General features: G+C 41.8%; 1 protein-coding gene across 1 annotated transcript; it reads left to right on the forward strand.

Annotated features, from left to right (window-relative positions):
* Positions 1-4,429: 4,429 nt before the first annotated feature.
* On the forward strand, positions 4,430-5,464 carry LOC141147882 (taste receptor type 2 member 40-like). Its single transcript, XM_073635045.1, has one exon. It carries the CDS (start codon positions 4,430-4,432, stop codon positions 5,462-5,464), a length of 1,035 nt encoding a protein of 344 aa, XP_073491146.1.
* Positions 5,465-17,887: the final 12,423 nt, after the last annotated feature.

Consider the following 17,887-nt stretch of genomic DNA (forward strand, 5'->3'; position numbering starts at 1 on the left):
TAGTGTTGCACTTTAAAGTGGTTGTAAACCCTTTTGAAAAATTCCACAAAAAAAACAAACAAACTGCAAGACAAAGACATAATGAGCTAGTATGCATAGCATAATAAAGGGAAAAACTGCGCTTAGTGAAAAAAAAAATAAGATAAATTATGTTGAAAAGTGATAATTAAAACATATCAAAAAGTGATAATTGAAAACAGTCCAATGAGCAGCAGCTTAATGTGAGATATGCACAAAACAAAGTATGGAAAGGAGAAACTGCGCTGCTTGAAGGTAAATCCTAACAACTCTTCGTGGGTAAAAATTGTGTGATGAAATAACAGTTCAAATTATGATCCAAAAACAGACACCAAAGTGAGCTTGATCAACAAAACGTGCCACCACCTTAAGAAAGACTCACTTACCAGTAGGGATGAGCCGAACACCCCCCGTTCGGTTCGCACCAGAACATGCGAACAGGAAAAAAGTTTGTTCAAACACGCGAACACCGTTAAAGTCTATGGGACACGAACATGAATAATCAAAAGTGCTAATTTTAAAGGCTAATATGCAAGTTATTGTCATAAAAAGTGTTTGGGGACCTGGGTCCTGCCCCAGGGGACATGGGTCAATGCAAAAAAAAGTTTTAAAAACAGCCATTTTTTCAGGAGCAGTGATTTTAATATTGCTTAAAGTCAAACAATAAAAGTGTAATATCCCTTTAAATTTAGTACCTGGGGGGTGTCTATAGTATGCCTGTAAAGGGGCGCATGTTTCCTGTGTTTAGAACAGTCTGACAGCAAAATGACATTTTGAAGAAAAAAACCCATTTAAAATTACCAGCGGCTATTGCATTGCCGACAATACACATAGAAGTTCATTGCCGACAATACACATAGAAGTTCATTGATAAAACGGCATGAGAATTCCCCAAAAGGGAACTCCCGAACCAAAATTTAAAAAAAAAAACGGCATGGGGTCCCCCCAAAAATCCATACCAGACCCTTATCCGAGCACGCAACCTGGCAGGCCGCAGGAAAAGAGGGGGGACGAGAGTGCGCCCCCCCTCCTGAACCATACCAGGCCACATGCCCTCAACATTGGGAGGGTGCTTTGGGGTAGCCCCCCAAAACACCTTGTCCCCATGTTGATGAGGAAAAGGGCCTCATCCCCACAACCCTGGCAGGTGGTTGTGGGGGTCTGCGGGCGGGGGGCTTATCGGAATCTGGAAGCCCCCTTTAACAAGGGGACCCCCAGATCCCATCCCCCCCTGTGTGAAATGGTAAGGGGGTACTTACCCCTACCATTTCACTAAAAAACTGTCAGAAATGTTAAAAATGACAAGAGACAGTTTTTGACAATTCCTTTATTTAAATACTTCTTCTTTCTTCTATCTTCCTTCATCTTCTGGTTCTTCTGGTTCTTCTGGCTCTTCTGGTTCTTCCTCCAGCATTCTCGTCCAGCATCTCATTTTTTTTTTTTTAATTTTGGTTCGGGGTTCCCCTTTGGGGAATTCCCATGCCGTTTTTATCAATGAACTTCTATGTGTATTGTCGGCAATGCAATAGCCGCGGGTAGTTTTAAATGGGTTTTTTCCTTCAAAATGTCATTTTGCTGTCAGACTGTTCTAAATACAGGAAACATGCGCCCCTTTACAGGCATACTATAGACACCCCCCAGGTACGAAATTTAAAGGGATATTACACTTTTATTGTTTGACTTTAAGCATTATTAAAATCACTGCTCCTGAAAAAACGGCCGTTTTTAAAACTTTTTTTTGCATTGATCCATGTCCCCTGGGGCAGGACCCGGGTCCCCAAACCCTTTTTATGACAAAGTCCCATAGACTTTTAAAGGGTGTTCCGTGGCATTTGAATTTGCCGCGAACACCCCAAATTGTTCGCTGTTCGGCAAACTTGCGAACAGCCAATGTTCGAGTCGAACATGAGTTCGACTCGAACTCGAAGCTCATCCTTACTTACCAGCTAGCAAGCAAAACCAGGCAGATGACTATAGACCAGTCAAAGCCTTTACTTGTATGGAAGATCGTCTGACAGATCGTCTGACAAGCTTAATTGGATAACTGTATGGATTCTCCAAATGCTCCAGGCGCCGTACGACTCAGACCAAAAAGCTCAGTACTTCAGCCATGCATAAGGAGAAAAGACCACCATAGCATAATATTGCCTTAAACAATTTATTTTAAAATATATAGTATTGCACTTACACTTAATAGAGTAAAATCACGTATAAACAGCAGAGCCGGCCGGCTGCAAACAAAACCTCCTCCTAGCGAGACAGCGTGGTGACGTCAGCTTCCGCCCAGCAGTATCTTGGAGACGAGTGAGCGCCATCTTGGCCTCACTTGTCTCCTGACACACAACGGAGGAGGACGTGATCGCCTCCGCCGCTACCGACGGCTCCGGTAAGCGGCGGAGGGCACCGGATCGCGGCGGGAGGGGGGGGGGCCCCTCTCCCGCCACCGATAAAAGTGATCTCGCGGCGAATCCACCGCAGGGACCACTTTTATCTGAAAGCCGGCCGCCGCACGAAAACGGGGATACCGGGGTTATGGCAGCTAGCTGCTGCCATAACAACGATATCCCCGTTCAAACTTAGGACCTATATATACGTGCGGCGGTCGGGAAGTGGTTAAACAATTTATTTTAAAATATATAGTATTGCACTTACACTTAATAGAGTAAAATCACGTATAAACAGCAGAGCCGGCCGGCTGCAAACAAAACCTCCTCCTAGCGAGACAGCGTGGTGACGTCAGCACATATCCTCTTCCAGATGCGTTTCGTCATATGTTACATTGTCAATGGGGAATGGGTAGCGTGCTGATCCACCACCTAAACAAAACACCAGACCTTGTTCTGAGTCCCATAGGCAGAGTCAAAAAACGCCATCTTAAGTGTGGGCACCACATCCATAGTTACCAACAATGTGTAACCAAAAGTACCCATAATGTAAAATGTAAACCCTATATGTAAAAATTAATTTTAACCATTAAAAGTAATCTATTTGTAAATACAAAGACATATATAACGAATTGTATAATTGTAAAATAATTTTTTTCACATTCTTCTTTGCAAAATATCTCAAGCTCTGTGAGATAGGAGGGAGAACGTCTGTGAACAGCAATTTTCAAGTCTTGCCACAGATTCTCATTTGGATTTAGGTCTGGACTTTGACTGGGCCATTCTAACACATGAATATGCTTTGATCAAATCCATTCCATCGTAGATCTGGCTGTATGTTTAGGGTCGTTGTCCTGCTGGAAGGTGAACCTCCGCCCCAGTCTCAAGTCTTTTGTAGACTCTAACAGGTTTTCTTCTAAGATTGTCCTGTAGTTGTCTCCATCCATCTTCCTATAAACTCTGACCAGCTTCCCTGTCCCTACTGAAGAAAAGCATCAGTGGGGATGGTGTATTCAGGGTGATGTGCAGTGTTGATTTTCCACCACACACATAGCGTTTTGCTTTTAGGTCAAAAAGTTACATTTTAGTCTCATCTGACCAGAGCACCTTCTTCCACATGTTTGCTGTGTCCCCCACATGGCTTCTCACAAACTGTAAATGGGACTTCTTACGGCTTTCTTTCAACAATGTCTTTCTTCTTGCCACCTCTCCATAAAGGTCAGATTTGTGGAGAGCATGACTAATAGTTGTCCTGTGGACAGATTCTCCCACCTGAGCTGTGGATCTCAGCAGCTCCTCCAGAGTTACCATGGACCACTTGGCTGCTTCTCTGATGAATGCTCTCCTTGCCCGGCCTGTCAGTTTAGGTGGACGGCCATGTCTTGGTAGGTTTGCAGTTGTGCCATACTCTTTCCATTTTTCGGATGATGGATTGAACAGGGCTCTGTGACTTCTGAAGGCAATTGGTTCCACTAGATTTTAGTTAGGGGTATCAGAGTAAAGGGGGGTGAATATAAATGCACGCCACACTTTTCACATATTTATTTGTAAAAAAAAATGGGAAAACATTTATCATTTTTCTTCCACTTCACAATTATGTGCCACTTTGTGTTGGTCTATCACATAAAATCCCAATAAAATACATTTATATTTTTGATTGTGAAATGGCAAAATGTGGAAGGGGTGTGAATACTTTTTCAAGAAACTGTACCTCTCATCCAGGACCCATCCTTGACATCCTGTACAATATACACACATACACAGCAGTTAGGATTTATTTTATTATAAGTCTGTTTATAATTTAAATGTGTAAACTGGAAAAAAAAACAAAACAATTTGTGTCTTAGATTTGTCTATGTCACACGCAACATTACATTCAATTTGCATGTTCTATATGAATTTAGCCATTGGATCTGTGAACTTCGGCAATCACATTTTGCATGTATTCAAACTCAGCCCACTGAAGTCATTTAGAATGTGAATTCTAGAAGTGGAAATTACTTGGTCAGGGAAGAAGAGATACGTGGATGCCTGCTTCTTATATAGGTGAACCTTTGGCAAGAAAGAGACACTACCAGAAGACGTTGGATTCTCAGTTCCCTCTGTCTTTCAGAGAACATCTTGAGCAAGCCATTTCCGAGAGAAACGTTTTTTTGTTCCTTCTCAAAATGATTAGCACTACCACAGTGATCTGTCTCAGTATCTTGGCCATTGAGACCATCGCTGGCTTGTGTTCTGACATTTTTATAATAACTTCACTCATTCTCTCAGGTTACAAAGAGAAATATTTTGCACCCTACACCAGCATACTGATTGCTCTCTGTGTTTCCACTGTTGGGTACACCATATTGATGTTTGCAAACATTCTTGTGAGCTTTGCCTTCCCAACAATATTTATTGTACTATACATCACATACATCGTCAACTATTTGACCTTATTCAGCATTAACTCCAGCTCATGGCTCACTTGCAGTCTGTGCTTCTTCTATTTTATAAAAATTGTACAGTTTAAGCCTGGATTCCTTGCTTGGGTTAAGATGAAAATAGAAATAATAGTACCTTGGATGATACTAACTGTGGAACTCATCTCTCTGTTTGGGAGTTTCTTATCCTTGCTTGTCTACAATCAAGAATCACCTACAAATTCAAATATAAGTATGACCGAGGTGACCCCAAAGCAATTCAAGCTAAGCCTGGGATTTATGATTGTAGTCATCATAGTCATTTCTTTGCCTTTCTCAATTTCAGTTACATCCATGGCTGTCAGTTCTTGGTTTTTGAAGCGACACGGGGATCATATTAAGAGGAATATGGGAGAATCTCGTGGTGGCGTAAAAGAATATCAGCGTGTTGTTCAGACCATGTTTTGTCTTATATTTTTCTATGCATTACTATACCTTGTTACACTTATTTTGGTACTACCAATATTTAACAGTCAGAGTTGGGGGTACTGGATGTGTTTCATGGTTCTCTTTTCTTTTGCTCTGGTTCAGTCCAGTCTTCTAATCGCTGGTAACCCCAAACTCAAAGAAGCTTGGAGAAAAATGCTTACCTATATATAAACTCTTGAAAAAATCACATGGTTTTATTAAATGTGTCATGAAATGTTGCAAATGACTGTTTTGTATATGTGTATATAATGCAATATAATTTAACAAATGTACCTTCCCGAAATCCACAGAATGTTTTAGTTATAGTCTTATAATGAACTTCCAGTGCATAAAGTCCTGTAGTTTATGTTCAGTATGGGAACATTACCCACTTCAGCCCTGGACCATTTGGCTGGGTAAAGACCAGAGTGTTTTTTGTGATTCGGCACTGCTTTGCTTTAACTGACAATTGCGCGGTCGTGCGACGTGACTCTGAAACAAAATCGACGTCCTTTTTTCCCCAAAAATAGAGCTTTCTTTTGGTGGTATTTGATTACCCCTGCAGTTTTTATTTTTTGCGCTATAAACAAAAAAAGAGCAACAATTTTGAAAAAACGCAATATTTTTTACTTTTTGCTATAATAAATATCCCCAAAAAATGTCTAAATTTTTTTTTTCCCTCAGTTAAGGCTGATATGTATTCTTCTACATATTTTTGGTAAAAAAAAATGCAATAAGCATTTATTTATTAGTTTGCGCAAAATTTATAATGTCTACAAAATAGGGGGTAGTTTTAAGGCATTTTTATTAATATTTTTTTTTTTTACTAGTAATGGAGGTGATCTGAGATTTTTATCGTGACTGCGACATTATGGCACACAGATCAGACACTTTTGGCTCTATTTAGGGACCATTCACATTTATACATTGATCAGTGCGATTAACAATGTATTGATTACTGTGTAAATGTGACTGGCAGTGAAGTGGTTAACCAGTAGGGGGTGCTGCAGGGGTTAAGTGTGTCCTAGGGATGTGTTCGAAACTGTGGGGGGGATGGGCTACGTGTGACACGACACTGATCACCGCTCCCGATCACAGGGAGCTTTGATCAGTGTCCTGTTACTAGGAAGAATGGGGAAATGCTTCTTTAAATCAGCATTTCCCTGTTTTTACTCTCTGTGAGACGATCGCGGGAGCTGCCATCACACTCATGGAGCTTGCAGCACGCCCACAATGCCGCATCTTAAAGGGCAATGTACTGGTACGTTAATATGCCTGTTTGTGCCATTCTGCCAACGTATATCGGTGTGTGAGCCAGTTGGCAAGGGGTTAACTGGACTTAAAGAGGAAGTAAACTCTGATATATTTTTTTCCCACTTCGCAGCAAAGTAAAGGCATACTAGCACATTATGTGACACTTACCTGCAAATAAAGCCTGCGTTGTCACCTCTGGTGGCCGCATCCATCTTCACCCATCTTCCTTAACCCCGGTATCTCCTTCAGCAGGCAGTCCGGTTTCTGATAATAGTGGTCTCTGCGGTGGATTTGCCGCAAGATCAATTTTATCAGCGGCAGGAGAGGACCCCCCTCCCTCCGCTCTCCGGTGCCCTCTGCCATTTACCGGAGGCGAATGGATCCTTCTCGGTGTTAGGTATGGAGACGAGTGAGGGGAAGATGGCCACCCATCTCCATACTATTGCAGGGCGGAAGCAGGGTCAAAATGTCCATTCTGCCCGCAGCTGTTAAAGAGCCATTTTTTTTTTTTCGAATGACAACATTTTATTTTGTATTTTTGGGTAAATATGAGATCTGAGGTCTTTTTGACCCCAGATCTCATATTTAAGAGGTCCTGTCATGCCTTTTTTCTATTACAATGGATGTTTACATTCCCTGTAATAGGAATAAAAGTGACACTTTTTATTTAAAAGAAGAGTGTAAAAATAAAAAATAAAAGGTAAAATAAATAAAAGAATTAAAAAAATGTAAACACTCCCCGTCCCACCGAGCTTTGGTTCAGAAGCGAACACATATGTGAGTAGCGCAGCATATGAAACGCATATGAAATACATACATGAGGTATTGCCATGATCGGTAGAGCGAGAGCAATAATTCTAGCTCTAGACCTCCTCTGTAACTCAAAACATGCAACCTGTAGAATTTTTTAAACATCGCCTATGGAGATTTTTAAGGGTAAAAGTTTGTCGCTATTCCACGAGCGGGCGCAATTTTGAAGCGTGACATGTTCGGTATCAATTTACTCGGCATAATATTATCTTTCACAATATTAAAAGAATGGGCTAACTTTGCTGGTGTCTTATTTTTTAATTTGAAAAGGTGTATTTTTCCCAAAAAAGTGCACTTGTAAGACCGCTGCGCAAATACGGTGTGACAGAACGTATTGCAAAGGCCCCCATTTTATTTCTAGGGTGTTAGAAATAAAATGTATAATGTTTGGGGGTTCTAAGTAATTTTCTAGCAAAAAAAATGTTTTTAACTTGTAAACAACAAATCTCAGAAAGAGTCTCAGTCCTTAAGTGGTTAAAAAATAAAAACTTTACTTCCCATTACTGATGATTATGATTTTTACTCAGAAATGTGGGTTTATATTAGACCATTTACACTGAAACACAGGTAATGTTTGCTGCACATTATGAGTTTTATTTATTAATCAGCAATGATATCAGTGTTCATTTTTTACTTCTAAAAAAAAAAAAAATCTAAGTTTAAATTGTTAAAAAATTATTTAGACTTTTGGACTTTAGAAATGCAGACCCGAGTTACTGACAACTTCTTACTACCATATCACATGGTGGAGAGCAAACATTTAATAAAATGTTAAAAAAAAACAAAGATTCCATTAAATTTGGAATATATTTAATCATTTTGTTTGTTGTTTTGTGCAAAGGAAAAAATAAAAATAAAATGAACATAACCAGGTTTATTTTGGAAACGTGTAACTTTTTTCTGAGAAAGAGGAAGAATGGCTGTCAGTGATTGTTTTTTAAAGCGACACGGTCATCATATTAAGAGGAATTTGGGAGAATCTCATGGTGGTGTGAAAGAATATGAGAATGCTGTTCAGACTGTTATGATTCAGAAATTAGGGTTTATATTAGACCTGTTACACACTGAAATACAGGTAATGCTTGATGCTCATTACGAGCTTTATTTAATACATTTTTACTTCTAAAAAAAAAAAAAATCAAAATGACAATTGTTAAAAATAATTTGGACTTTAGAAATGCAGGCAGGGTTACTTACAACGTATTAGCATATCATATGCTAATATCATAGCATATCATTTAATAAAATATTTTTAAAAAAAATTGAGATTACATTAAATGGGACCTAAAAGTACTGATCTTTCTTACTTTTTTTTTTGGAATATATTTAATCATTTTGTTCATTATTTATTTATTTTATGGGCCTTTCTATTGTATTTTTTTTTCTTTCACTTTTCCCTTTGTGCAGAAAAAAAATAAACATAACCAGATTTTATTTGGGAAATGTGTAACTTTTTCTGTGAAAGAGGGGGTATGGCTGTCAGTGCTTGGTTTTTGAAGCAGCAGAGTCATCATTAGACATGTGCAAAGCCAAAAAATTTTGTTCATTTTGGTTTTCATTTCATTAGTTTATTTTTTTTTTTCGTTTTTCGGGTCATTCGTTATGATCGCGATTCGTAAATTCGTTCATTCGTAAATTCGTAAATGCGTTCGTTCGTACATTCGTAAATTCGAACATTTGTTCATTCATACATTCGTTCATTCGTACATTTTTACATTTGTTCATTTGTAAATTCATACATTCGTACATTCGTAAAATCGTACATTTGTAAATTAGAGAATTCGGAAATTTGTAAATTCGAAGTTTGAAAATCCAAACACCTGAAAATTCAAAAATCTGAAATAGTAACTAACTATTAAATTATAGGTATTGTAATTTCCTTTCAAATTTGACTGTCAGTGAACGTAACAAATACGAATTTATCCGAATTTACGAATTATCCAAAACGAATGCCGCATCTAAACAAATGGAACAAATTAATAATAAAAAATAATAATAAAACGTTGTTATTATTATTATTGTTATTGATTATTATTAATTAATTACGTTCCATTCCATTTTTTCGGATCATTCATAACTTCGGATAAATTTGTATGTGTTACGTTCACTAACAGCCAAATTTTAAAGGAAATTACAAACCTATAATTTAAAAGTTACTAGTAATTACTAATAGTTAAGTTATTATTAGTTAACTATTATTTCAGATTTCCGAATTTTCGAATTTACAAATTTACTAATTCACTAATTTACTAATGTACGAATGTACGAATGTACGAATGCCCGAATTTACGAATGTCCAATTTTATCGAATTTACGAATATTCAGAAAAAATTCATTAAACAAGTTTTCGTTAATTCGGATATTCCCAAATTAACTAATTTGTTGAAATTCGTTAAAAAAATGAATTCGGAACGAAACGAATTGCACATGCCTAGTCATCATATTAAGAGGAATGTAGAAGGAACTTGTGGCAGTGTGAAAGATTATAGGAGTGCTATTCAGACCATGTCCTGTTTTATATTTTTCTTATACTTTACTTTGGATAAAATACACTTTGCATGAAGACATCACACTCTGGGATTTAACCGATGAGCACACAGGTAGGTAACTAAATGTTTGCATGGGTTGTATGGTTCATGTTCTCTTGGTGCCAAATGACTGGACATGTCATGTTTTCTGCCACAGAATTCTCCAAAGATGCCCCTGATCCAGCATCAGCTTTTATTATTACATCAAACAAGGGCATCGAAAATATATATTAAAGGAGTTGTAAACCCATTCTATGCATTAAGGTGAAAAACCTTTTGTGCTGCAGCAGCCCCCCCCGACCCCCCCCCTTTTTTCTTACCTGAACCTGATCCTTCCAGTGACAGGGATGAGCACAGCAGCTCCAGCCGCTGTTTCGGGTCCTCATTGGATAGAGATAGCAGCGGAAGCCATTGGCTCCTGCTGCTGTCAATCAAATCCAGTGACATGGGAGCCGGGGGGGCAGGGCTGAATCCTGCTTTCTGTGTCAATGGATGCAGCAGCAGGACCTGGGAGTGTACGCAAGTGCCCCCATGGAATGCGGCTCTCCGTGGAATGCTAGAAAGTATCAGGGAATTTTTTTCAGGATGAACTTGGCGGAACCACATTCAGCAGGCACATATCAGGAAAATGAAGTGTTGGGGTAGCAAATGCTTTAACCCCTTGGTTACCCTTAGATGTTGACCCCTTCCCAGTATCCTTAGTAACAGTGAAACTGTATAATATAGTAAAGTATTATCACTGATCACTTTATTAGTGTCACTAGCAACGTCAGTGTCAGTCAGTTAGTGACCCTCCCATCCAGTGTTTGTTAGTGTCAGATCACCCTATCTCAGTCACACTATAAATCTCTGATAACCGCCATTACAGTATAGTGTGTATAGCTGCATAAATTTCAGCATATAGTTTGTAGATGTTATTACTTTAAAACCAATTAATATACAGTTATTGGAATTTTTTTTTCTTACCAAACACGTGTAGCAGGATACATTTTGGCTTAAATTTATGAAAAAATTGTATTTTTAAATTTTTTTATTGAATTTGTTTTATAACAGAAAGTGGAAAATATTGCTTTGTTTTTTTTTTTTTTCAAAATGTTCTGGTGTTTTTTCATTTAAGGTATATACTCGAGTATAGGCCGACCCGAATATAAGCCGAGGCACCTAATTTTACCACAAAAAACTGGGAAAATGTATTGACTCAAGTATAAGCCTAGGGTGGGAAAATGCAGCAGCTACTGGGTAAACAAGGCCCACCTGCAGCCTCACTGAGCCCATCTGCAGCCTCATTGTGCCCATTTGCAGCCTCATTGTGCCCATTTGCAGCCTCTTTGTGCCCATCTCCAGCTGTACCTTTGATTACTAAATCAGTGGGTGCTTCCCACTGTGTTATGTAGTCTGTTTGGCGGCCGTCCATTGTAACAAATCCCCGCCTCCTCCTCGTCCATGATAGAGGAACACTGATACAGTTTCCCAGCATTGTATCAGTGTTCCTCTATCACGGACGAGGAGGAGGCGGGGCTTTGTTACGAAGACGGCCGCCAAACAGACTGCAGGGGAGTAGTAGTTATTGGTCGTGTCTGAGAGTGTCATGCGACTAGCAATAAAGAAAGGACTACTTGAAGCTGCACATCCGTGCTGTCCCTAGACTGTGTGTATGAATGGTAACCTCAGCCTGTACTCCGACCAGGCAATGCCCCAAACGCGTTTCTCTCCACCCCTCAGAGCTTAGCCTTGACTAAGCTTTGAGGGGTGGAGGGAAACGCATTGGGGCATGACCTCGTCGGATCACGTACTGAGGTTGCCATTCATACACACAGTCTAGGGACAGCACAAATGCGTGGCTTCAGGAAGTCCTTTCTTTACTGCCAGTGATTGTAGGAGCTGGGACGAGCTCCCTCCCATGCCAGCACTCCTAGCGGTGGATGCTTGGGATCCACACCCCGTTCCAGTGAGCTTGAACAGCACACAAATCAGTTCAGGGTCACAGCGTAATGGGACTAGTCTGTCTGGCAAGCCGGCTGACCTTGCAGTTTATTATAAGATTTGTCATGCTGTGATGAAGATGGCTGCGATACTTACAAAAACATGCAGAAACTTTTTAAAGAACCCTCGTAAATAAAACAAAATTTTTAAATATTTCAAAATTGTGGCAAGAATAGTAAAAGTTCAGTGAAATTCCCCCATTTCAGTACAATGCATTGGAATCAATTAGGTAGATGAAATCAAGGTAGTTTTTGGTATTTTGTAAGGGTGCAACGGGCTTTAAACATCTAAAGCCTCGTACACATGATCGGATTTCCCAACGGGAAATGTGTGATGACAGGCTGTTGGTGGAAAATCTGCCCGTTTGTACGCTCCATCGGACAATTGTTGTCGGATTTTCGGCGGACAAGCGCCTGTCTTCGGATTTTCCGAGCATGTGTACATAAGTCCGTCAGATAAAAGTCCAAAGTACAAACACGCATGCTCGGAAGAAAGGATGAGCCAGAAGCGGTCGGTCTTGTAAACTAATGTTCGTAATGGAGATTTAACATTCATGACAGAGCAAATTATGAAATCTCGCAAAATTTTCTTCTTCTTTAAAGGGATAATAATAAAGCTGCTTTGCTGGTGATACTGATGGAGTTATTGCAAACAAATGGCTTTTTTTTTCTAGTGATATCAAGACTAATATTATTATGCTTTTTTTTTATTTGGGCAAGTTACCACAACACCATTATCACGTAGTTTTTAACTGCTTGCTGACCGCCGGCTGTCAATTGACGGCCAGGCGGCGCAGCTCTCGTTGCGGGCGGGTGTCATATGACGGCCTCGCTTTCCCGGCCCACCAGGGGGCGCACGCGCGATCGGTGTCACTGGGCACTCGGTGCACGTGCCCGGAGGCCGCGATGTCCGCCGGGCACCCGCGATTTCTGGTAACACAGCACGGTCCTGTCAGAGGAGAGGAGACCGATGGTGTGTTCCAAGTACAGAGAAACACTGATCGGTCTCCTCCCCTAGTGAGTCCTCTCCCCCCACAGTTAGAAACACTCCCTAGCACACACAGTTAACCCCTCGATCACCACCTAGTGTTAACCCCTTCCCTGCAGTCACATTTATACAGTAATCCGTGCATTTTTATAGCACGGATCACTGTATAAATGTGAATGGTCCCAAAAATGTGTCAAAAGTGTCCAATATGTCCGCCGCAATATCCGCCACAAAAATCGCAGATCACCGCCATTACTAGTAAAAAAAAAAAATAATAAAAATGTTATAAATCTATCCCCTATTTTGTAGACGCTATAACTTTTGCGCAAACCAATCAGTGTTTTATTATCACTGCTGGACATTATTTGCACACACTATTGAGAGTGCCATAGAGAACTTTTTTTTTTTTTTTTTCATAACAGCACAGCATAACGCGTCTTCGACACAGGGATCACGTGTCATCATCGGGGGGGTATCATATCCCCCTGATGATGACACGTGATCCCTGTGTCGAAGACGCGTAGGGGAGGGGCCAGGACGGAGAGACTGACACAGACTTTACACCAGCACTGTCTCAGCACAGCATACCGCACCAAACTTCCACTGATTTTGCATAGAAAGCCGTTATAGTATGGTGCACTGACGCACCAGTGCCATGTGAGCACCCCGGTGTGGGGAGCGTTTTCTTTTAATAAAAGCATTTTGACTATATTACACTATATAGTTTCCTTTTCATTCTATGTATGGAGCCACATTGTTTCCAGCTGGAGGAGTGGAGCAGACACTGAGACTGAGCCCAGGGGTGGCTCCAAAGCAATTTTGGACTCAGGGTAGAAGCTGAGTCACACGCTCTGAGGTGAGCACATTAGCTTAAGGGGGTCACGAAGGAGCACAGGAGCATGTTTTGCAGCACTCAGGATATCTTCGGCATGATGTTGGATTGTTGTCACAGCTGAACACCACCTGCACGCATTGTTTTATTATCACTGCTGGACATTATTTGCACACACTATTGAAAGTGCCATAGAGAACTTTTTTTTTTTTTTTTTTTCATTTAAGAAAAGTAGGTTACTGTGTATTGAGCACTAAGCACACTTTTTATGTTGATTAAGACACTATGTATGGTGTAAAAAGCACTAATAAGCACTAATTTATGGTGTAACAAGCACTTGTTTTTTCACACCTTGTTTATTTATTCTACATTCATATTATTTGTATTTAATATTATCGCACTAGTAAGCACAATGTTGGGTATTATTAATTTTGTTTTTGGGGTCACCCAAGCGCAGCGCATAACTTGGGGCCCCCCAGAAAAGACGGCACCCCAAGAGATATTATTGCCAAGCTACATCATTACACAGTAAAAGAGGAAGTGATAAGGTCCACTTACACAGTGATGTGCATGGGTCACCAAGTGCAGATCTTTGCGGATCTCTCACCCTCCACGATCCAGAAGAGGAGATCATTGAAGCCCCTGCTTCTTGCTCTAACCCAAAGAGACATAAAGTACAAATGGGCCTTCCCATTCGCGGTTAAGTTCTGTGACAGACCTAGTCGAGAGACTTTTGGAGGGGACTGTATGCTAGCCTCTTGCTGATCGATCGGGGGCCCTTGCATTTGGGGGAACGGTGCTCTTTGTGAGCTGTATGTCTGGGGACCCTGGATTTGCCATATTGGAATAGTGGCTGATTCATAATGCTGGGACAGATACTGTTAGGAGATGCTGATGTAAATTCCAACACTTGTCTGTCTATTGTCTGCTAAAATGTGTATTGTAAATAAGTCTACTATGGGATCTAAGAGTCATTAGATCCCCATTGTTTTTTGTGTTAATTAACTCTGCTATTGTGTGAAGAAGAGTCTATGTTGATTGTGATAATGTTGATTGGATTCTCTGAACTACAAGACGGCCAGTCTGGCCTAACGGTCATGTCTGAGTCATCTAGTCTGTCTAAAGGGATTAGTTAATTAGCTCATGTTAATTAGGTTAATTAGGTTACAGCTGTATTGTTAGAGTAATATGAGCAGGAGGTCTGCACCTACACTTTGAGTGTATAAAAGCCTGTATTTTGTCAATAAAGATAGATTCCTGTTTGAACTTACATACAGCCTGCCTGGTGTTTGTTCTGAGCTATCACAACTGGACTAGAACAGCACAGAGCTGTGGTTCTAATCCCGGACCATTGGATGACCGAACCATCAGATGTTGCAATCTGATTCAATAGCTGCAGAGGAGTGTCGGGAGAGTGGAACCGAGCGAGCAAGGGGCTCGTTACATTGGTTGGCAGCGGTGGGATTTGCTCTCCAGTTACTGGGACACTCCAAACCAGCCTGCAGGAGAGCCACGCTGAAAGACTTACTTGGGGACCCTGACTTTGGGAGTGATCGGGAGTGGCGTTTGGAGGAAATAATGGAGCACAGAGAGCGGAGACTGAATGTCTCAGAAGTGCACTGGGCACTGGAAGATTTGGAGTTTCTGGCCGTTCAGGAATGGGAGTTGGAGATCGCCTACAAACAGCTGTTAGACTCTGCTCAGCAGCAGGGTGGTGCTCCCTTTGCCTGGGACTATCAGGAAATACCAGTTGACAACTCTGAAATCCTGGCTGAAGAGTTGACAATGTGGCAGAGTAACGGTGTGCTTTGCCAACCTGCACCTGCAGCTATGGAGGCGGAGGTCGTATGGCGGATGCAGCAAGTGCTGACTGACCTTGATGAACCTGTTTCTGCATTGGATGATCTTGGATGGAGGAATGTGCTTGTCCAGCAGAATGCCAGAGAATCGGCAGTGGGAAATCTGAAGATTGCCGTCCCCAAACCTGAAGTGCTGACAACAGGGCAGAGCTCTGCTAACCTCTGCCCAGCACTGATAGCATCTTCTGGGTTCCACGGAGAGGAGATGGTGAACCTTTATCCCCAGACACCAGTTGCAGAGACAGGGGATTTGATAGACTTTTCTGCTGAGGAAGAACAACCTGGTGAGCCTCCAGCAGAAGAAAAGCTGTTATTAGGGCCAAACTTCACTATGCTCTGCCCAGCACCAACAGAAGTATCTGTGAAGTCACAAGGAACTTCCCCAGCTGAAGCGCTGGCAACCGGACAGAGGGTCCAAGATCTCTGCCCTACACTTGCGGCGGTTCCGGAGGCTCAGGGTGAGAAGGAGGTGGTCACATCCCAGCAGCAGATCAGGATACAGGGGGAGAAGGGAGAGGAGGTGTTCGTCATCCCTCCCCAACAGTTAGCCGGAGCAGATGGTGTGGGGTTTCCAGCAGAAGGGCTGGCAACAGGGCCGGGTACTGCTGGACTCTGCCCTCAACTAACAGAGGATGGATGTCCTGTGAAGGTGGATGGGACTTCAGTCTCCACCTGTATACCCCAGGGATGCTGGGCAGTCGGCCCAGATCCACAACAGCATGACGGAGTGAGCCCAGACACCCTGTCTTCTCTCCAGTGGCAGAAAGGACTCCAGGAAGAAGGGCCAGTCCAGGCCTCTCCCCAGCGGCAGATATGTTCTCTGAGAGAGGCAGAGGTTGGCTGGGTGAGTAATACTTTGTTTGGAACAATTTGTTTGGGGTACTGTGGGGTACAGGCATTAGAGGACTGGAACTACTGACTAACTTCGGAGTCAACCCGTCTGGGGTCTCCTCCTGTGTTAGTCTCCTGCCGAAAGGGGAGAAATGTGACAGACCTAGTCGAGAGAGAGACTTTTGGAGGGGACTGTATGCTAGCCTCTTGCTGATCGATCGGGGGCCCTTGCATTTGGGGGAACGGTGCTCTTTGTGAGCTGTATATCTGGGGACCCTGGATTTGCCATATTGGAATAGTGGCTGATTCATAATGCTGGGACAGATACTGTTAGGAGATGCTGATGTAAATTCCAACACCTGTCTGTCTATTGTCTGCTAAAATGTGTATTGTAAATAAGTCTACTATGGGATCTAAGAGTCATTAGATCCCCATTGTTATTTGTGTTAATTAACTCTGCTATTGTGTGAAGAAGAGTCTATGTTGATTGTGATAATGTTGATTGGATTCTCTGAACTACAAGACGGCCAGTCTGGCCTAACGGTCATGTCTGAGTCATCTAGTCTGTCTAAAGGGATTAGTTAATTAGCTCATGTTAATTAGGTTAATTAGGTTACAGCTGTATTGTTAGAGTAATAGGAGCAGGAGGTCTGCACCTACACTTTGAGTGTATAAAAGCCTGTATTTTTTCAATAAAGATAGATTCCTGTTTGAACTTACATACAGTCTGCCTGGTGTTTGTTCTGAGCTATCACAACTGGACTAGAACAGCACAGAGCTGTGGTTCTAATCCTGGACCATTGGATGACCGAACCATCAGACGTTGCAATCTGATTCAATAGCTGCAGAGGAGTGTCGGGAGAGTGGAACCGAGCGAGCAAGGGGCTCGTTACAAGTTCTCCGTTAAGGGGAAACACTACACCTTCTCCTCCCTCCCAGAAGGAGAGAAAATTCTCTTGCACCTGAAAATCATCTCCCAGGAAGCCGAAATGGACACAACCAATGCTGGTGTTAACTCAAACAAACGACCGACCCCCAACAGCCCTCAATCTCCCTTGTGGTCAACAGGAAAAGCAAAGAAGGCCAAAGACAACAACCTAACTTGAAGCCAGTGATGATTTGGACAGCATCTCATTCATCCTGGTTGTGAAGCAGGGACCGGAGTAATAATTCCCCCGAATGCGGGTGGTCCCTCGTGCCTATTACCTTAGGCACGCTAGCCAACCGGGCACCATTTTCAGAGTTTTCAGAACTTTTCATGTTTTGGGTTTTTTTTTTTAATTTTTCTTTTTTTTAGTTTAACTGGTCCACTGAAATGAGAAGTGGTCACAAGGTAGCTGTACCTCTCCAGACTGAGAGTTACTGCATCCCCACACCACTCTTTGGGGCAATTTAACCACTATGTTTGGGGCTACCCGATTGGTCCCCCCAATAGACGCTCTGCTGGGATAGAGAGGGGTTATGGGAGTTAGGGGGATAATGCACTTGGGGGAGGTGCAGGACCACTCGCCAGACAAGCTGATTAGATACC

The sequence above is a fragment of the Aquarana catesbeiana genome, linkage group LG06, assembly GCF_042186555.1.
Source record: "Aquarana catesbeiana isolate 2022-GZ linkage group LG06, ASM4218655v1, whole genome shotgun sequence".
Classification (NCBI taxonomy): Eukaryota; Metazoa; Chordata; class Amphibia; order Anura; family Ranidae; genus Aquarana; species Aquarana catesbeiana.

Coding starts and splice junctions, on each gene's coding strand:
- LOC141147882 (XM_073635045.1), top strand. CDS start 4,430: ATGCCTGCTTCTTATATAGGTGAACCTTTGGCAAGAAAGAGACACTAC.